The sequence below is a fragment of the Mirounga angustirostris genome, unplaced genomic scaffold, assembly GCF_029215605.1.
Source record: "Mirounga angustirostris isolate CCGP_5_RB_7025 unplaced genomic scaffold, mMirAng1.0.hap1 SCAF_9, whole genome shotgun sequence".
NCBI classification, from domain to species: domain Eukaryota; kingdom Metazoa; phylum Chordata; class Mammalia; order Carnivora; family Phocidae; genus Mirounga; species Mirounga angustirostris.
In genome coordinates this window covers 107,013,769-107,036,311 of record NW_026991717.1, presented here as the reverse complement: position 1 = coordinate 107,036,311, position 22,543 = coordinate 107,013,769, and the positions used below count along the sequence as shown (strand labels likewise).

Here is a 22,543-nt window from a genome sequence, read left to right as displayed (position 1 = left end):
GGGATGTACCAAAAGCTGTTCTAAGAGGGAAGTTTACAGCAATACAGTCCTACCTCAAGAAGCAAGAAAAATCTCAAATAAACAACCTAACCTTATATCCAAAGGAGCTAGAAAAAGAGCAAAAAAACAAACAAAACAACACAACAAAACCCAAAAACCAAAACCCCTGGGAGAAAAGAAACAATAAAGATTATAGAAGAAATAAATGAAATAGAAATAAACAACAACAGAAACCCCAACAGAACAGATCAATGAAAACAGGAGCTGATTCTTCTAATGATCAACAAAACTGATAAACCTTTAGCTTTATCAAAAGAGAGAGAAAGAGAGAGAAAGAATTCAAATAAACAAAATCAGAAGTAAAAGAGGAGAAATAACAACCACAACCACATAAATACAAACAATTATATGAAAATATCAGGAAAAACTATATGCCAACAAATTGGAAAACCCAGAAGAGATGAAATGGATAAATTCCTAGACACATAAAACTTCCCAAAACTGGAGCGCCTGGGTGGCTCAGTTGGTTAAGCGACTGCCTTCGGCTCAGGTCATGATCCTGGAGTCCCGGGATCGAGTCCCGCATCGGGCTCCCTGCTCGGCAGGGAGTCTGCTTCTCTCTCTGAACCTCCTTCCTCTCATGCTCTCTATCTCATTCTCTCTCTCAAATAAATAAATAAATATATAAAATCTTTAAAAAAAAAACAAAAACAAAAACAAAAAACTTCCCAAAACGGAATGAAGAAGAAATAGAAAATAACAGACCAATTACCAGTAAAGTCCAGGAATGGAAGGTTTCACAGGTGAATTCTACCAATATTTAAAGAGGAATTAAAATCTATTCTCAAATTATTCCAAAAAATAGAAGATGAAGGAAAGCTTCCATATTCATTCTATGAAGCCAGCATTACCCTGATACCAAAACTAGATAAAGACACTACAAAAAAAGAGAACTACAGGCCAACATCTCTGATAAACACAGATGTAAAAGTCTTCAAAAAAATATTAGCAAAGAGAATGCAACAATACATTAAAAAATGATTCATCACAATCAAGTGGGATTTATTTCTGGGATGCAAGGTAGTTCAATATTTACAAATCCCTCAACGTAATACATCACATCAATAAGCGAAAGGATAAAAACCATATGATTATTTCAATAGATACAGAAAAACTATCCATTCATGATTAGAGGGAACATACTTCAACATAATAAAGGCTTTTTATGAAAAACCCATAGCTAACATCATACTCAATGGTGAAAAACTGAGAGCCTTTCCCCTAAGATCAAGAACAAGACAAGGATGTCCACGTTCACCACTTTTATTCAAGATAGTACTGAAAGTCCTAGCCACAACCATGAGACAACAAAAATAAATAAAAGGCATCTAAATTGGTAAGGAAAAAGTAAAACTTCCACTATTTGCAGATGACATGATACTCTATACAGAAAACCCTAAAGACTTCACCAAAAAAACACTAGAACTGATAAATGAGTTCAGTGAAGTTACAGGATATAAAATCAATATATAAAAATCCATTGCATTACTATACACTATGGATGAAGTAGCAGAATGAGAAATTTAAAAAAAGTCCCATGTATGAATGCACCCAAAATAATAAAACTGGACCACTTTCTTATACCATACACATAAAAAAACCCTAAATGTGGGACCTGAAACCATAAAAATCCTGGAAGAGAACACAGGCAGCAATTTCTCTGACATCAGCAGTAGCAACATTTTTCTAGTTATGTCTCCTGAGGTAAGGGAAACAAAAGCAAAAATAAACTATTGGAACTACATCAAACTTAAAAGCTTCTGCACAACAGAGGAAATAATCAACAAAACTGAAGGACGACTTACTGAATGAGAGAAGATATTTGCAAATGATATATCCCATAAAGGGTTAGTTTCCAAAATATATAAAGAACTTATACACAACTCAATATATATAAAGAACTTATATACAACTCAACATCAAAAAACCAAGTAATCTGGTTAAAAGTGGGCAGAAGACATAAAGAGACATTTCTCCAAAGAAGATGTATAAATGGCCAACAGACACATGCAAATATGCTCAACATCATCAGGGAAATGCAAATCAAAACTACAATGAGATATCACCTCACATCTGTCAGAATGGCTAAACTAACAACACAGGAAGCAACAGGTTGGAAAGGATGTGGAAAAAAAGGAATCCTTCTGCACTGTTGGTGGGAATGCATACTGTTGCAGCCACTGTGGAAAACAGCATGGAGGTTCCTCAAAAAATTAAAAAGAGAATTACCATATGATCCAGTAATTCCACTATTGGGTATTTACCCCCAAAAACAAAAACACCAATTTGAAAAGATATATGCACCCCTGTATTTATAGCAGCATTATTTATAATAGCCAAATTATGGAAGCAACTCATGTATCTATTGATAGATGAATGGATAAAGAAGATGTGGTATATATGTACATTGGAATATTACTCAGCCATAAAAAGATTGAAACCTTACCATTTACAACAACATGATAGATCTAGAGGGTATAATGCCAAGTGAAATAAGTCAGTCAGAGAAAGACAAATACCACATATTTCACTCATATGTGGAATTTAAGAAACAAAACAAAACAAACAATGAAAAGAAAAGATAAACAGAAAACCAGATTCTTAACTACAGAGAACAAACTGATGGTTACCAGAGGGGAGGTCGGTGGGGAGATGGGAGAAATAGGTGAAGGGGATTAAGAGTACACTTACGATGAGCACTGAAACTAATATAATACTGTATGCGTACTGTGTGTTAACTATACTGGAATTTTAAAAAACCCCAACAGCACTGTCAGTTGATAGTTCTACCTGGTGCCCATAAGTCTAGAGGCTTAGATGATTTCTTTATGTGTATATGCATTTATAGATTGAAGATGTCCTTCATGACATTATATATATTTGATTATGTTTTCCAGACTTTATGGACACTCTGTTTTCTTTTGGAATTTTGCTGGGCTTTTCAGGAAGTTGTACGTATATAGGTTCTTTTTCAGAAAATTTGACATTTTTTTGGTTCAATTTCATTTTTAAAAGAATTTCTATAATGTTTATTGAATCCTCAGTTTGTACTGTCTTTCTTGAGGGTAACTGGTCATATATATCAAAAGTCTTAGTGTTTTGCATCTTCTATGAATTAGTAATTCTATCTTTAGGAATTCATCATAAAGGCATAATCATAGATTATATATGTAAATATTCATCAAAGCTCTCCGCTTATAAAGGGGAAATATTTGAAACATCATAGGTTAGATTTAGCTGCAAGACACAGAAAACCATATTCATAGTCTGGAGATAGTCTATTCCTAGTTTGTTTCTGTGATCTTATCGAGGGAACAGGCTCTTTCTATCCTTGTCTGCCATCCTCATTGGACAGCATTATCTCTCTTATTTTCACTTGGCCATAAAGTTAGGACCACAGATCCAAGCAACATGCCTGGAGAAAAAGAAGTAAATGGTAAATGAAGCTTTCCATTTATCATTGGGAGGGGGCAATATTTCCCAGAAGTTTCCTTATCTCAGCAGACTTGCCCTGACTTCTTGTTTGCCAGAAGTGGGTCACATGGCAAATTCTAGCTGCAAGGAAGCTGGGAAAGTGGGTACCTGGAAAAAGAGACAGAATTTTCATTATTAATTTGGAACAATCTCAAATCATTTCCTAAGGGCTAAACCACTGCAACCCCAAACAAAATCAGGGTTGTCAGGAAAAGGAGAGAGAGCAGCCTTTGGGTAGGTACTAACAATGTTTGCCCTTCATGTGTTCAATAATTAGGTACAGACACAAAGGAACTTTTAAAATCATGTTATAAAACATATTTAACAACATGGAAAATAATTGCTAAATGATAAATATTAAAAATATATACTTTGGAGGATTACTTAAAAATACAACCTCCTGGACTCATATCATAGAAGGAAGACGGAAAGTTTACACATTAATGTGTTCTAGTGATTATCTCAGGGCAGAGGGAATTGTGAGGAATCAGAGCGAAAGTATGGTACTAGTGGAAAATATGTGACCAGGTAATCAAGTAACACCTGGACTGACACTCATATTTCAGACATTCCTCTACACAAGTCCTCCAAGGAACAAATTTGTAATCTGGCAGTATATCTGAAATCCTACTGGGCTGGTGCCCCAGGACAGAGATCTAAAATATCTCTAAACCTACTGACCACCAATCCCCTATTTCCTTCCACTCTGAAGCCCATCCTGCATCTTGGGACCTGCTAGATTCTAGTGGCAGAAGAGAAGAAAGAGGGGAACAGGTTGTTCTCAAAAAAGGCCTGGATTCAATTATAACTACTGTCTCCTATTTGGAGGTGTGAGAAAAAAGAAAAACACATCCTGTGTTTAACTTTTTTTTTAATTTAAATTAATTAACATATAGTGTATTATTAGTTTCAGAGGTAGAGTTCAGTGATTCATCAGACTTATGTAACACCCAGTGCTCATTTCATCATGTGCCCTGTTTAATGTCTATCACCCAGTTACCCCATTCTCCCATCCCCACCCCAGCAACCCTCAGTTTGTTTCCCATGATTAAGAGTCTCTTATGGTTTGTCTGCCTCTCTGATTTCATCTTGTTTTATTTTTCCCTCCCTTCCCTATGATCCTCTGTTTTGTTTCTTAAATTCCACATTTGAATGAGATCATAAGGTAATTGTCTTTCTCTGATTGACTTATTTTGCTTAGCATAATACCCTCTAGTTCCATCCATGTCCTTGCAAATAGCAAGATTTCATTTTTTTGATGGCTGAGTAATATTCCATTATATATGTATATATACCACATCTTCTTTATCCATTCATCTCTTGACGGATATCTGGGCTCTTTCCATAGTTTGGCTATTGTGGACATTGAAGGGATATAGGTGCCCCTTCGGATCACTACATTTGTATCATTGGGGTAAATCCCTAGTACTGAAATTGCTGGGTCATCGGAGAGCTCTATTTTCAACTATTTTTAAAGATTTTATTTATTTATTTGATGGAGAGGAGAGAGAGAGAGAGCACAGAAGCAGAAGGAGCAGCAGGGGGAGAGGTAGAAGCAGGCTCTCCACAGGGAGCCCAATGTAGGGCTTGATCTCAGGACCCTGGGATCACAACCTGAGCCAAAGGCAGACACTTAACCAACTGAGCCACCCAAGCGCCCCTTTTTCAACTTTTTTTTTTTTTTTAAAGATTTTATTCATTTATTTGAGACAGAATGAGAGACAGAGAGCATGAGAGGGAGGAGGGTCAGAGGGAGAAGCGGACTCCCTGCCGAGCAGGGAGCCCGATGCGGGACTCGATCCCGGGACTCCAGGATCATGACCTGAGCCGAAGGCAGTCGCTTAACCAACTGAGCCACCCAGGCGCCCCTCTTTTTCAACTTTTTGAGGAACCTCCATACTGTTTTCCAGGGTGGCTGTACCAAGTTGCATTCCCACCAACGGTGTAAGAGGGTCCCCCTTTCTTCACATCCTCACCAACATCTGTCATTTCCTGACTTGTTAATTTTAGCCATTCTGACTGGTGTGAGGTGGTATATCTCAGTGTGTTTTGATTTGTATTTCTCTGATGATGAGTGATGTTGAGCATTTTTTCATGTGTTTGTTGGCCATTTGGATGTTTTCTTTGGAGAAATGTCTGCTCACGTCTTCTGCCCATTTCTCAATTGGATTATTTGTTCTTTGGTTGTTGAGTTTGATAAGTTCTTTATAGATCTTGGGTACTAGCCCTTTATCTGATATGTCATTTGCAAATATCTTGTCCCATTCTGTGGATTGTCTTTTGGTTTTATCGACTGTTTCCTGTGCTGCATAAAAGCTTTTTATCTTGATGAAGTCCCAATAGTTTATTATTGCCTTTGTTTCCCTTGCCTTTGGAGATATGTCTAGCAAGAAGTTCCTGTGGCCGAGGTCAAAGAGGTTGCTGCCTGTGTTATTATCTAGGATTTTGATAGATTCCTGTCTCACATTTAGGTCTTTCATCCATTTTGAGTCTATTTTTGTGGATGGTGTAAGGAAATGGTCCAGTTTCGTTCTTCTGCATGTGGCTGTCCAATTTTCCCAACACCATTTGTTGAAGAGACTGTCTTTTTTCCATTGGATATTCTTTCCTCCTTTGTCAAAGGTTAGTTGACCATAGAGTTGAGGGTCCATTTCTGGGTTCTCAGTTCTGTTCCATTGATCTATGTGTCTGTTTTTGTGCCAGTGCCATGCTGTAAAATCATCAAGACAGTAAGACTGAAGTCCGGCATTGTGATGCCACCAGCTTTGGTTTTCTTTTTCAACATTCTTTTGGCTATTCAGGGTCTTTTCTGGTTCCATACAAATTTTAAGATTATTTGTTCCAGCTCTGTGAAAAAAGTTGATGCTATTTTGATAGGGATTGCAAGAATGTTTAGATTGCTCTTGGTAGCATAGGCATTTTAACAATATTTGTTCTTCCAATCCATGAGCATGGAACATTTTTCCATTTCTTTATGTCTTCCTTAATTTCTTTCATGAGTATTCTATAGTTTTCAGAGTACAGATCCTTTACCTCTTTGGTTAGGTTATTCCTAGGTATCTTACAGTTTTGGGTGGAATTGTAAATGGGATCGACTCCTTAATTTCTCTTTCCTCTGCCTCATTGTTAGTGTACAGAAATGCAACTGATTTCTGTGCTTTGATTTTTATATCCTGCCACTTTGCTGAATTCTTGTATGAGTTCTGGCAATTCTGGGGTGGAGTCTTTTGGGTTTTCCACATAGAGTATCATGTCATCTGCGAAGAGTGAGAGTTTGACTTCTTTGCCAATTTGGATGCCTTTTATTTCTTTTTGTTGTCTGACTGCTGAGGCTAGGACCTGTAGTACTATGTTGAACTACAGTGGTGAGATGGACATCCCTGTCATGTTCTTGACCTTAGGGGAAAAGCTTTTAGTTTTTCCCTGTTGAGAATAATACTCACTGTGGGCTTTTTGTAGATGGCTTTTATGATACTGAGGTATGTACCCTCTATCCCTACACTATGGAGAGTTTTAATCAAGAAAGGATGCTATATTTTGTCAAATGCTTTTTCTGCATCTATTGAGAGGATCATATGGTTCTTGTTATTAATGTAGTGTATTACACTGATTGATTTGCGGATGCTGAACCACCCTTGCAGCTCAGGAATAAATCCCACTTGGTCATGGTGAATAATCCTTTTAATGTACTGTTGGAGCCTATTGGCTAGTTATTGGTGAGAATTTTTGCATCCATATTCATCAGAGATATTGGTCTGTAATTCTCTTTTTTGGTGAGCTCTTTGTCTGGTTTTGGGATCAAGGTAATGCTGGCCTCGGTAAGAGTTTGGAAGTTTTCATTTCTATTTTTTTTTTTTTTGAAACAACTTCAGAAAATAGTTATAAATTCTTTAAATGTTTGGTAGAATTCCTCTGGGAGGCCATCTAGCCATGGACTCTTGTTTGTTGGGAGATTTTTGATGATGGCTTCAATTTCCTTACTGCTTATGGGTCTGTTCAGGTTTTCTATTTCTTCCTGTTTCAGTTTTGTTAGTTTATATGTTTCTAGGAATGCATCCATTTCTTCCAGATTGCCTCATTTGTTGGCATATAGTTGCTCATATATGCTCTTATAATTGTATTTCTTTGGTGTTGCTTGTGATCTCTCCTCTTTCATTCATGATTTTATTTATTTGGGTCCTTCCTCTTTTCTTTTAGATAAGTCTGGCCAGGGGTTTATCCATCTTATTAATTCTTTCAAAGAACCAGCTCCTAGTTTCGTTGATCTGTTCTACTGTTCTCTTGGTTTCTATTTCATTGATTTCTGCTCTAATCTTTATTAATTCTCTTCTCCTACTGGGTTTAGGCTTTATTTGCTGCCCTTTCTCCAGCTCCTTTAGGTGTAAGATTAGGTTGTGTATTTGAGACCTTTTTTTTGTTTCTTGAGAAAGGCTTGTATTGCTATATACTTCCCTGTTAGGACTGCCTTTGCTGTATCCCAAAGGTTTTGAAAAATTGTGTTTTCATTTTCACTTGTTTCCATGAACTTTTTAACTTCTTAATTTCCTGGTTTACCTATTCATTCTTTAGTAGGATGCTCTTTAGTCTCCATGTGTTTGAGTTCTTTCCAAATTTCCTTTTGTGATGGAGTTCAAGTTTCAAAGCACTGTGGTCTGAAAATATGCAAGGAGTGATTCCAGTCTTTTGGTACCAGCTGAGACCTGATTTGTGACCCAGTATGTAATCTATTCTGGAGAATGTTCCATGTACACTCAAGATGAATGTGTATTCTATTGCCTTAGGATGGAATGCTCCGAATATATCTCTGAAGTCCATCTGGTCCAGTGTGTCATTCAAAGCCCTTGTTTCCTTCTTGATCTTCTGCTTAGATGATCTGTCCATTGCAGTGAGTGGGGTGTTAAAGTCCCCTACAGTCTTTGTATTATTATCAATGTGTTTCCTTAATTTGTTATCAACTGGTTTGTATAACTGGCTGCTTCCATGTTAGGGGCATAGACATTTAGAATTGTTAGAGCTTCTTGTTGGATAGACTTTTAATTATGATATAGGATCCTTCCTCATCTCTTATTATGGTCTTTGGTTTAATATCTAATTTGTCTAATATAAGAATTGCTATCCCAGCTTACTTTTGATGTCCATTAGCATCATAAATGGCTTTCCACCTCCTCACTTTCAATCTGGAGCTGTCTTTGGGTCTAAAATGAGTCTCTTTCAGACAGCATATCAATGGGTTTGCTTTTTTATCCAATCTGATACCCTGTGTCTTTTGATTGGGGCCTTTAGCCTATTTATGCAGAGTAAAGATACAAATTTAGTGCCATTGTATTACCTGTAAAGTTACTGTTTCTTTAGATTGTCTCTGCTCCTTTCTGGTCTATGTTACTTTTGGGCTCTCTCTTCGCTTGAAGGATCCCCTTTAATATTTCTTATAGGGCTGGTTTAGTAATCACAAATTTGTTAAGTTTCTGTTGTCCTGGAAGCTCTTTATCTCTCCTTCTATTCTGAATAACACCTTGCTGGATAAAGTATTCTTCACTGCATATTTTTCTCATTTAGCACCCTGAATATATCATGCCAGTCTTTCCTGCCCTGCCAGGTCTCTGTGTATAGGTCTCCTGCCTGTCTAATGTTTCTACCCCTGTAGGTTAGGGACCTTTTGTCCCAATCTGCTTTCAGGATTTTCTCTTTGTCTCTGAAATTTGCAAGCTTCACTATTATAAGTCAAGGTGTTGGCCTATTTTTATTGATTTTTGAGGGGGGTTCTCTGTGTCTCCTGGACTTGAATGCCTGTTTCCTTCCCCAGATTAGGGAAGTTCTCAGCTTTAATTTGCTCAAATATACCTTCTGCCTCTCTCCCTCTTTCTCTCCCTGGCTCTTTCTTTTTCTTCTGAGATCCCAATTATTCTAATATTGTTTCACTTTATGGTATCACTTATCGCTCAAATTCTACCCTCGTGATCCAGTAGTATTTTAGCTCTTTTTTTCAGCTTCTTTACTCTCCATCATTATGTCTTCTATATCATTAATTCTCTCTTCTGCCTCATTTATCCTCACAGATAGAGCCTCCATTTTTTATCACATCTCATTAATAGTGTTTTTAATTTTGACTTGATTAGATTTTAGTTCTTTAGTTTCTCCAGAAAAGGATTCTCTAGTGTCTTCTGTGCTCTTTTCAAGCCCAGCTCGTACCTTTATAGGCATTATTCTGAACTCTAGTTCTGACATGTTATTTATATCCATACTGATTAGGTCTCTGGCAGTCAGTACTGCCTCCTGTTCTCTTTTTTGAGGTGATTTTTTCCATCTTGTCATTCACTCACAGTTCTGGAGGCTAGGAAGTCCAACATAAAGATGCTGGCAGATTTGGTATCTGGTGAGGGCCTACCTACTGGCTCATAGATGCCTGTCTTCTCACTATGTCCTCACATGACAGAAAGTGTGTTTAACTTTTAAAAATGCAGTGATTCTGGCCACTAGAAAGTATGCCCTAGCAGCATTCCAGACCATATAAGTTATAATATTAATCCTCTGTTCCAAAAAATGAAAGAGTAGGAAGGGAGAAGAGTTTAAAAAAATGTTTTCTTTCCTTAGCCCACAGGATTATTTATATTTCATTTGAATTCTAAATTTTCTACAAAGAATATATTTTAATTCTATAATAAGAAAAAACTATAGTAGCATGAAATTTTTGACACAAGTTGCATATTTAATGAGATGTTATCTCCTGAAAGGATGTTTTCCACTCTTTGTATTTCCTTAGTCATAATTTTTACTGCAGTAAATAACATGCAGTAGTAAATACAGGCATAGTGATAGATTTTGCAACTGATATTTACAACAAAGAGAAATAAATGAAATTTTTATAACTAGGGGAATAGAATCAGGAAAAGCAATATAAACAAAGGAAATTAACATGCTAGAAAAATAATATCTTGGATTTAAAATGAAGCTTAAAAGTCATTTGCTTATTCTAATTTTTTATGCTCTATGGCACCCTGACATATAGTTACATATAGTCACTCAAGTTCTGCTTGAATGCTTTCAATAACATGGCATTCACTATTATTTATATTGGTATAACTTATGCTACCACTATCTACCTATTACCAGTCAATTCTTGGGTTGTGACAAGTTTTTGCTTTACAATCTTGCCTCTTTTCCATCTCATAGTCTGAATTTGCAAATCCCTTCCTAATATGGGTCTGATGAAAAGGATGCAGATGCATGATGTTCTTTCTAAAAGTTTCACATTATTTATTTTTGCTCAAAATATAAAAATTTCTACCTCTGACCCTAATATAGTATTTAAACCTCCATATTTTCAATGTTAGGTACTATTCTAATATTTCCTACTCATTCATTGCCAGGTAATTTTCTTCTTATATGAAGAACTTATTTTCTTTTTATGTCTCTTGCAAATTCTGTCTCTACCATTCCTACTTCTTTTTTTTTTCCCCCAAGAGTTCAGCTTTTTATTGAACAGGTTACAGAAGAAGTGTGGTCAAAAAGACCAAAGCCCGTGTCATCATCAGATTTCTCAGATTCTTCTTTCTTCGCTTCCACCTCCTTCTCAGCTGGGGCAGCAATGGTGGAGGAAATAGGACCTCCTGCTGGTGCAGCACCAGCTACCAGGGCAGATCCACCAGCCCCAATATTGCAAATGAGGTTCCTGATGTTGACATTGGCCAGGGACTTCTCAGACAAGCTCAGCCAGAAAGGGTCAACATTTACACCAGGTGATTTAATGAAGGCATTCATCTTATCTTCCCTGACCTGCATCACCTCATCATTATGCAGGATGATGGTCAAGTAGATGCAGGTGATCGCTGAGATGGAGGCCATTGTACAGGCAGGTGCTGGGCTGGTGCTGCTGGCATTGGATGCTGGTATAGGATGAAGTGAGAGCCTCACCCTATCATGGCCTTAGCTTCCTTAGAAGGACCAAGTACCTTAGCAGCAGCTGGGAGAAGTCTGTCTCCATTTTAAAAGTTGACTTCCTTAATTCTCTATGTTATTTATTTGTCTTTGTGCCATTTTTTTTTTCATTCTCCTCAATGACATTAGTTTCAACTTTCTTTATTCTGTTATTGTGTAGCTATATCACAATACAGGACAAAAGTACTTATTTTAATTTTTTCTTTCTACAGAATTCTGAATTATTCAGATAGCTCTTATGTTACAAAGGTAGTTCTATTATGTTTCAACTACTCTTAAAACATAGCTGGAAGGTTCCAAGTCTTATACAAATTTATATCACCTAGTGCTTAACAGAGAGCCTTCTAACTGTAAGGTCTATCTCTATATAGAGTATGCAGGGAAGCATACTAAATCCATAATAATCAGAAATAGGTATATACGATAATCAGAAATTTATACTGAATCTAGCAGATTAGAACTGTTTATTTTCTTGAACCTTTAAAAAGCCTCATTATAAGCAAGACTACCACTCCTGCTGTTGTTTTTTCATCATCTAACTCTTTTTTAAAAAAATATTTTATTTTTTTGACAGAGAGAGAGAGCAAGAGAGGGGACACAAGCAGGGGGAGTGGGAGAGGGAGAAGCAGGCTTCCCGCCGATCGGGGAGCCCGATGCAGGGCTTGATCCCAGGACTCTGGGATCATGACCTAAGCCGATGGCAGATGCTTAATGACTGAGCCACCCAGGCACCCCCATCATCTAACTCTTGAACTCATTAATAATTCTTCCAGAAGTGAGCTTTTTGCTGCTGCTGCTAATTTCTTGGGACTACTGAAAAAGTGTTGAACAAAGAAGCAAGTATTTTAGGAAAGAAAAGAATCTTAAATGAAAGAGTGACTATAAAACTATGCAAAGGATAAGGAAATTTAAGTCAAAGTCATACACCAGAGTACAAGGTTGATCTTCTTGCCAAACTAATGCTCTGTACATCTTGTGCAATTACAGTTCTTTCATATAAATGGGATCATTTTTGGTATATGCCAAGAAGGATGCTAATCTATGCTTTTTCTTATAATGGTGTATTTTCTCTTAAAAGACAAAGACAAAATTACTTATCTTCATTTTTCATGCATCATCACATAAATATAGGCACTCTGTCTGGTTTTAATTAGTAATTCATATAAAATACAAGTTGAGCCTAAAGAATCTCTGTGTAGCTGATTTGTCATTTATGATGCAAGCTCCAAAAGTCACCCATGACTTCTCCTGATGGATTTTATCACAGTTTTGGGAGAACAGAGCATTGATCTGCTCTAATTAAAGATTTTATACTCAGCCTTTTTCCACACAGCAAATATTTAAAATTTCAAATAGCCACAAAATGTAAATTTTGGTTAGATAAGTCTCCTTCCTTTGAAATAAATCAGTGAGGGAAAAAATATACCTAAATGAATATTACATAGCAAATGAAAAATACATAAATTTGGAAAATGCATTAATGGCACTGCTTGTGTAATTGACATAAAGGCAAAGTATATAGAACAGTATATAGTTTTTGAAGTCACACATATCTGATTCAAACTCCAGGTCTCTCATTTTCTAGATGTGTGATCTCATGTAACTTATTTAGTCTCTGCTTCATTCTCCTTGTCTCTAAAATGGGGATGATAATATCTATTTTTTTTCGCATTGTAAATGACACAAATATGAAATACTTAGCTTAGTGCCTGACATATACCATTTTATCATTATCATTAGTATCAAATATAGTTTCTCTCCAATTCAACTTCTATTGTAAGGTCTAGCCAGAGCATTTAGGGAAGTAGACAAACAAAAAAACCCAAATTGGAAAGGAAGAAGTAAAATGATTTTTGTTCATAGATGACATAATTTTATAAATAGAAACCCTAAATATTCCACAAAAAATGTTAGAGTTATTAAGCACATTCAGAAAAATTCTAAGTTATAACATCAATAGGCAAAAATCAATTGCATTTCTATATACTAATGATGAGAAATCTGAAGAGGAAATTAAGAAAATAATTCCATTTAAAAGAGTATTAAAAAGAATAAAGTATTTAGGAACAAACTTAACCAGGATAGAAAAGACTTGTACACTGTAAACTACAAAACATTCTTGTAATACATTAAAGAAGACATGAATAAATGAAAAGACATCCCACATTTATGGACTAGAAGACTTTATATTGTTAAGATGACAATACTACCCAAAGCCATCTACAGATTTAATGTAATCTCTATCAAAATCTCAACAATGATTTTGCATAAATAGAAAAAAATCTATCCTTGAACTCATATGGAATTTCCAGAGATCCCAAATAGCCAAAATAACTTGGAAAAAAAGGAATAAAGTTGAAAAAGACACACTTCTTGACTTCAGATTTTATTACAAAGCTACAATAATTAAAACAGTGTGGTACTAGCATGAGAACAGATATACAAATGGAATCAAATAGAGTCCAGAAATAAATTATCTCACATATGGTTAATTATCTTTGACAAGAGTGCCAAGATCATTAATAAAGAAAGGACAGTCTTTTCAATAATTGGTGCTGGGAAAACTGGATATCCATATGTAAAAGAATGAAATTCGACGCTTACACCATATACAAAAATTAACTCAAAACAGATAACAGATCTCAATGTAAGAACTAATTTTAGAGAAAAATATTTATGACAGTTGATTTGTCAATGGTATGAATATGACACCAAAGTACAGGCAACAAAACGAAAAAAAGATAAATTGGGCTTAATCACAATTTTAGTCTTTTTCCAGTAAAAGATACTATCAAGAGAGGCAACCCTCAGAATGAGAGAAAATATTTGCAAAACATATATCTGGTAAGGGATTAATATCCAGAATATATAAAGAACTACTATAACTCAGCAACCACTAAAAGACAATTTTTTTAAAGACAATTTTTATTTTTATTTTAAGATTTTATCTATTCATTTGAGACAGAGAGAGAGCATGAGCAGGGGGAGAGGCAGAGGGAGAAGCAGACTCCCTGCTGAGCCAGAAGCCTGACATGGGGCTCGATCCCTGGGATCATGACCTGAGCCAAAGGCAGGTGCTTAACCATCTGAGCCACCCAGGCGCCCCTAAAGACAATTTTTAAAATACATACAGGACTTGAATAGACATTTCTCCAAAGAATATATGCAAATGACCAATGAACACAGGGAAATATCTCAACATCGTTAGCCATTAGGTAAATCAAAATCAAAATCACAATGAGATACCACTTCTTCACATTCATCAGAATATTATAAAAAATAGGAAAAATAACAAGTGTCAGTGAGGATGTTGGAGAAACTGGAACTCTTGTGCATTGCTTGTGGGAATATAAGATAGTATGGCCACTATGTAAAACAGTTTGATGGTTCATTATAAAGCTAAACATAAAATTACTATACGATACAGCAATTCTACTTCTCATTATATATCTAAAAGCATTATTCAAATAAATACTTGTATACCAAAGTACAGAGCAGCATTACTCACAATAGCCAATAGATTGGAAACAACCTAAATGTCCATAACAGATGAACAAAGAAAATTGGTATATATAAATAACGGAATGTAATTCAGCCCTAAAAGGAATGAAATTCTGATACATGCTCTAACTTGGATGAGCCTTGAAAATATTTTTCTAAGTGAAATAAGCCAGACACAAAAGGGCAAATATTGTATAATCCCATGTATATGAGGTACCGAAAATTAGCAAATTCTTAGAAACATAAAGTAAAATAGATGTTACCAGGGGCTGTGGGGATGGGAGAATGGGGAGTTAATGTCTTATGGGTACAGAGACCCTGTTTGGAATGATGAAAAAGTTTTGGAGATAGATGGTGGTGATTGCTGCACAACATTGTGAATGTACCTAATGCTAGTAAATTGTATATTTAAAATTGGTTAAAATGGTTAAGTGTTATGTATATTTTATCACAATAAAGTTCTTTTAAGTAAAAGAATGCAAAAAGATATCGCATATATACACTAATCAATATAAAACTGGAGTGGATGTATTCTGAGAAAAAAAAAATTGTATCAGATCAAGTAAAATTACCAGGGGTAAAGAGGGAAATTGCATACAATCAAAAGGTCAAGTCAGCAAGAAGACACAACAATACTAAATGTGTTTGCTTATAGTACATACCAGTAGAATTTCAAACTAGATGAAGCAAAAACTCATAGAACTGAAAGGCAAAATGAACAAACCCACAATTATAGTTGGAGAATTCAAAACCCCTTTCTCAGTAACCAATAGAAAGTCAGTAAGTATATAGAAAAATCAACACCAGTAACCAATTAATATACATTTTGAAAACACTACCACCCGACAACAGAATACAAATATTTTCAAATCCTATAGATCATTTACCAAAATAGGTTGTATCTTATATTATAAACTATATCTTAAAACAGAACTACTTAAAACAGAACTACCATATCATAAAACAAATATTACCAAATTAAAATCATTGAAATCATACAAATTATATTCTCTGATCACAATGGATTTCAACAAGGACTCAATAACAAAAAGATAAGAAAATTTCCAAACACTTGGAAATTAAACAACACACTTATAAATAGCACATGGATCAAAAAGAAAGGAAGAAAGAAAATTAGAAAATATTTGGAACTGAATGAAAATGAAAGTCCAAGTAAATAAAAGTTTGTGGGATATAACTAAGGCAGTGCTTAGAGGTAAATTTACACCTTTAAGTGGTTATATTAGTAAAGAAGAAAGATCTCAAATGAATGATCCATATTTTCACCTCAAGAACTAAAAAAATAGATGGGGCGCCTGGGTGGCTCAGTCATTAAGCGTCTGCCTTCGGCTCAGGTCATGATCCCAGGGTCCTGGGATCGAGTCCCACATCGGGTTCCCTGCTTGGCAGGAAGCCTGCTTCTCCCTCTCCTGCTCCCCCTGTTTGTGTTCCCTCTCTCACTGTGTCTCTCTCTGTCAAATAAATAAATAAAATTAAAAAAAAGTTTTAAAGAACTAAAAAAATAGAAATAACTCTAGGTGGAAAAATGAAAATAAAAATCATAATTAATCAATAAAACTGAAACAGAAAAAAATACAGATCAATGAAACTCAAAGATAATTCTTTGAAAACATCAGTAATATTGACAAACTTCTACCAAGACAAATAAATAACAGACAAGTATTTCTCTTCAACTCAAACACAGAAATCTTCAATAATATACTAGCAAATCTAAACTAATAACATATAGAAAAAATAGTACAACATAACCAAGTGATGTTTATGCCAGGAACGCAAGGTTGGCTGAATACTGAAAATCAGTCTACGTAATCTACCATATTAACATAACGAAAAAAAAATCATATAATCCTATCAATTGATGCAGGAAAAGAATCTGACAAAATTCAACATCCATTCATCATAAAAATACACATCTAGGAATAAGAGGGCATATCCTTAATCTGATAAACAGCATCCACAAAAACCTACTTCAAATATCACTTAATAGTTGGAAACTGAATGTGTTCACTCCAATGTTGTGATAAGGCAAATCGTCTACCTTCACCATTCCTATTGAACATTATACTATAAGCCATATCTAGTGCAATAAGGCAAAGAAGAGAAATAAAAGGCATTTATGATCTCAGAAAGAAAGAAATATAACTGGTTCCTATTCTGGATTACACATTGTCTAAATGAAAATGACCATGGAATCTGCCAAAAAGTTCCTAGAACTAATATATGAGTTTAAGAAGGCTATAGGGTACAAGGTCAACACACAAATATCATATTTCTATATATTAGCAATGAACAAACAGAAACTGAAATTTTAAAAAAAATGATATTTACAATAGCACTTAAAATATTTGGGTATAAATCTAACCAAATAAGTTCAGGCTTTTTATGCATAATTTTACAAATTACTAATGAAACAATTCCAAGAAGATCTAAGTGTGAGTAAGGTATACCATGTCTTGGATTGAAATACTCAAAATATTCAAGATGATCTTATAATTTTTTTTGTCCACGTACCTCAATAAAGCTGCATTATAGGGCAACGTTTGTTTTACAAAACATCTCCTTCCACCTATCTAATGGCCTCTGTCCCATTTGCATCCTCAGACTCTCCCCTGTCCTTAGCTCATATAAGCTTCATTTTGCCTCATTGTCTTTGGATTTTCATGTCTGTGTGGACACTCCATATGTACCCTACTAATATGTGATTTTTCTCTTGATAATCCATCTCATGTCAGTTAGATTCTAAATCCAGCTAGAAGGACCTTGAAGGGGAGAGGAAGGTCCTCCTCACTGACACTACTCTTGGTTGGGGAGTTGGAACACAGCCTCCTTTAGGCCAGTAAGAATGGAATATCGGCTTCTGTTGGTTCACCACCAACAGGGGAATCAAAGTGCTGTCTGTTTCTGCTGGGCTGGGGGGTATGGTGAAAGATCAGTTTCCCACTTGGCCTTCCTGAAATCATAGTGGGTGGGGGTGAAGTTCTTCCACTGGTGTTTGATTGGAACAGAGTGGATATTGCAAATAGGTTTATTCTTGTTGGACCACCCTTTCACTGACCCTTAGCCTAGAGGGAAGGCTTTAATTGAAGTCCTTTTTTCTTCTTCCTTCCTTCCCTTCTTCTTTCTTCCTTCTTCTCCTTCTTCTTTCTTTCTTCTTTCTTCTTCTCCTTCTCCTTCTTCTTTCTTTCTTCTTTCTTCTTCTCCTTCTCCTTCTTCTTCTTCACTGTGCTTGTTGGCTTCAGAATTGGAAGCTTCTGCAGCATGCTGTCTAGAGATATATGGAGAGCAATGAGAAAACCAAGGAACCCACCACTGTGTTTTCCTCAACTGCCCAAATGGCTAAGCTGTTCACCTTCTTGTTTCTACCCTTCAGTCTTCCTTGACTTGTTGTTGTATCATCCTGTCTATTCTTCAGTTGTCCCAATTGATTTTTGATACAGTGATCAAGCAATTCAATGGAGCAATGCAATAAAAATTCAACCATTTTCAACAAATGGGTTTTGAATATAATATACATTTAAAAACAAAGTAAACTTCAACTCCTGTCTCACATATAAAAAAATTTTTTTTGAGAAAGACTACAGACCTAAAAATAAAATTAAAATTCATTAAAAATAAAATTAAAATTAAAGTTAAAATTATATAGCTTCTTGATGAAAACATGAGAATATCTTTGTGACCTGGGGTTAAGCAAACATATCTAGAGCAGACACAGAAAGCAAACGCCATAAAAGAAAAAATCGTAAGCTATAATTAAAACCTCATCAAAATACAACTTTAAGAAAATGAACAGGCAAATATTCATAAAACATATATCTGACAAAAGATTTATATTCAGAATATACAAAGAATTCCTAAAACTCAAGAATAGACAACAATTTAGTTTTAAAAACATATAAAGGACTTGGATAGACACATTGCAAAAGATGATACATGAATGCCCAATACGTAGATGCAAGCATACTTAACACCATTAGTTTTCAGGAAATCAGATATCAAAACAATAATGAGATGCCATTTAAAATCACTGGAATGGCTAAAATCAAAATGGCTGTCAGTACCAAACTTTGGTAAGGTTGGACAACTACTGAAATTCTCACATATTATTAGTGGGAGAGTCAAAAGTTAAAAGAAATTCTACAGTTTGAAAGTTCCTTACAAATTTAAATATATAGCTATCCTATGATCCAACAGTTTCACTGCTAGGTATTTACCCAAGAGAAATAAAACATGTCAGGAAGGATACTTGTACAAGAATGTTCTGTCAACTTTATTCACAGTAGCAATAAAACTGGAAACCATGTAAATATTCATCAGCAGTAAAATAATCAAACTTTTGTATAATCAAACAATGGACGACTTCTCAATAACAACAACAAAAACACACACAACATGCAAGAATCTTATAAGCATTATGTCAAAGGAAGTAAGTCAAAGAAAGTAAGGCTGTGTATTGTGTGATTCCATTTATATGAAACCCTAGGACAGGCAAAACAAATCAGAAAAGCAGTTGCTTTTGGTGAAGATAAATCAGAAGGGAAAGCACGAAAAAATTTTCTCAGGTAATGAAAATGTTCTATATTTTTACATGAGTATGAGTTACCCAGGTGTCTGCCTTCCTCAAATTGCAAGATTTGTACACTTAAGACATGGACATTTTATTGTATATAAATTTTATTTCCAAAGAAATAAATTTTGTAATAGAAAATTTAAAACTGCTAGGACAATGGGTTGGAAGTTCCTGTTTAAACTTCTTGAGGTAAGTTTAGGGCAAAAGAAGAACATGCCACTAATTTTGACAATGGGAAAAATATCTATTAATTTCTTTCCTCAAAAAGTGGTCTGGGAAGAAAATGTGAATAGATTAAAAGGGATATATGCTAAGAGAAATAAGCATTTACCTCTCAGATTTGTGTGAAGATGATCTTTCTGTGAACAGGATCCCCTAGTCTGACAATTCTGCTGCCAATGAGATCAAAGTGCTGTCAAAACTTGGAAGAGAACCATTGACTAGATGTGGAGGGTGGTCCAAAAAAAGACTAAAGAACACTGGCCCATTTCCTCCAGAGCCACTTTCAAATATACTGCAGGTATTCATTTTCATTTGGACACAGAAAAGCCATATGCTGCTCATGGTCTATATCAAAATTCTCCCTTTATTACACTGAATAACAATGAAAAAACAAAAGGACTTTTACTTAGGCTACATTCTCTTCATTAGATAAAAGAATTTCCTACATCTAAACGCTATTGAATACTTCTTTGGGATAATAAAAAAATTCACTGGAATCTCCATTGTCTCAAATAGGGTAATTATTTATCTGTGATACTACCTCAAGCTTTGGGATGGGCTAGATAATTTCCTAAAGGACATTTTAGCACTGCAATTCTCAAGCATTGTTTTTTATATTTTCAATGCTCATAAATATTTGTTGTGATACCCAAAATTTCAATTCAGCAGAGTTTTGTTTTTGTTTTGTACTTTGAAGCATAAATGCAAAGATTCATTGTCAGAGTATCACTTAAGAACAAATAGCATACTCTGAAGGCCATGGCACAATATTTTAAGGACTAGTTGATTTTGTGACATTACTTTTAGCCGTTCTGATTATATACATTTCCCTCTAGTCCAAATCAAAAACTGAATCTTGAGTAAATATTTGTAATAACTACCAAAATGTGGTACATGGAGCACTTTTTTTTTTTAAAGATTTTATTTATTTATTTGAGAGAGAGAGACAGAGAGAGAGCATGGGGGGGGGAGGGTCGGGAGGGTCAGAGGGAGAAGCAGACTCCCTGCTGAGCAGGGAGCCCTATGCGGGACTCGATCCCGGGACTCCAGGATCATGACCTGAGCCGAAGGCAGTCGCTTAACCAACTGAGCCACCCAGGTGCCCACATGGAGCACTTTTATCCTCTAAATGTACTACCTGTGAATTTTACCCTCCAAATGTGCTACTAGAAAGTTGAAGACAAGTGTGGGCTGTCCCTGAAGGTTTTTTGTTATGTTTTACATTTTTTTGTTCTTACAAAATTAGAACTTGAGCTAACTAATGATAATAATACTGCATTTGATGATACTGAAGTTCAACTTTCTATCATATTCCCATTAAAAGTGACAGTTCTAATCAATTCTTTGTTTTTATGAAACACGCAGTTCTCATAAGGATGAACTTAACTGGAATCATTATAATACTGCTAATAATCATAATGGAAGCTGCCATAACCTCTTATAGTTGTTACATTATAGCTAACACACTGAACCACAATCATCTGATAGATCATGAGTAATAAAAATTACATGGTAGGTATAGCTATTATTATTATTATTATTTTGCTTTTGGGAGAATCTATTTTGCAATATACAAAGTTTATCAGAATGTGAGCTTACAGTGGCAATGTACTATTCTATAGGCTTAAAATGCTATCATCTCAAGGATCCTCAGAAATGTAAATTCTAGAACATTCTTAAATATGATATTTTACTTTTTAAATATATGAAAGCAAACTTTTTATGATAGAGCACTGCTGCTTAGAAGGATCTAGATTATAGCAGCAGATTTCATGTCAAGTTTTAGTCTGGCCCACAGCCTAAGACTTTGCTTCAGAAAGTGCTGGAGGGAGTGAGAGGAAGATGTGAAAACCAGGCTTCACTAAGTCCTAAAACTAACATTCCCTTCACCTGCCAGGAGCTTTAATTTCTCCCTGGGGTGACTTTGGTTTTCAGGATGAATAAAGGCAGAGTGTTTCTTGTCAGTAATAGAAGAACACTGTTTACAGGATTTCTTCCACTTCTTATTTATTTTGTTTTGAATGCCAGAAGATGAGTTAATTTGTGTATTCTAGGTTTTAGGCATGAAAGTAGCTATTGGAGGAAACTACTAGCATAAGTTTTCTTTCCTATGCAGCAAATCCAGCATTCTATCAACCTATATTTAAACCAGTGATATAATAGTCAACTGATGATAATTCTTTAAATGATTGCAAGAAGTTAGATTTTTTCAAGTTGTAATGCATGTAAATGTATAATAATTACAGCAATGATACAAGGTAAATACAGTAGAAATAAAATAACATAGTAAACTATATTTATAATCACTTCAAAGTTCTAACTAGAATGAGAATGATGGAATGTAAAACCTAAATTCACTCTTGCAGCTATCTTTTACTTCGGAGAACACAACTCTGAGCTTGAGTAAACCCACCTGATGTGAGGTGCTTTTAATTAGATCTAGCCACAGAGTATGTCACTACCAAAGAGGGCGTCTGAAAAAAAAAAGAGAAAAACCTCCCTCAGGGCTTATCTTTCACCATTGTTCTTCTGAAGAGGCCTGGAAAATAGTCCAAACTTTCTCCTTTGAGACAAAAACATGGCATATTCTGTTTGGGAAAATAGCATATGGCCTTAACATGATTTTCAACTCAATTCAACACTCACTGAGCACTATTCTCTGTCAGGCACAATGCCAAAATCTGGGTCCCAAATATGAATATGGTGTAATTCTTGGGCTTAAAAAATGGAGTCAATTATGGTAGATAAAATCTTTAGCACTAA

The 22,543-nt window shown here is 35.3% G+C and overlaps 1 protein-coding gene across 1 annotated transcript; it reads right to left on the bottom strand.

The window, feature by feature from the left end:
• Positions 1-10,998: 10,998 nt before the first annotated feature.
• On the bottom strand, positions 10,999-11,376 carry LOC123862194 (large ribosomal subunit protein P1-like). Its single transcript, XM_045901799.1, has one exon. The coding sequence runs from the start codon at positions 11,374-11,376 to the stop codon at positions 10,999-11,001; it is 378 nt and encodes a 125-aa protein (XP_045757755.1).
• Positions 11,377-22,543: the final 11,167 nt, after the last annotated feature.

Excerpts from the sequence above, each read along its gene's own strand:
- LOC123862194 (XM_045901799.1), bottom strand. The coding sequence starts at position 11,376 with ATGGCCTCCATCTCAGCGATCACCTGCATCTACTTGACCATCATCCTG.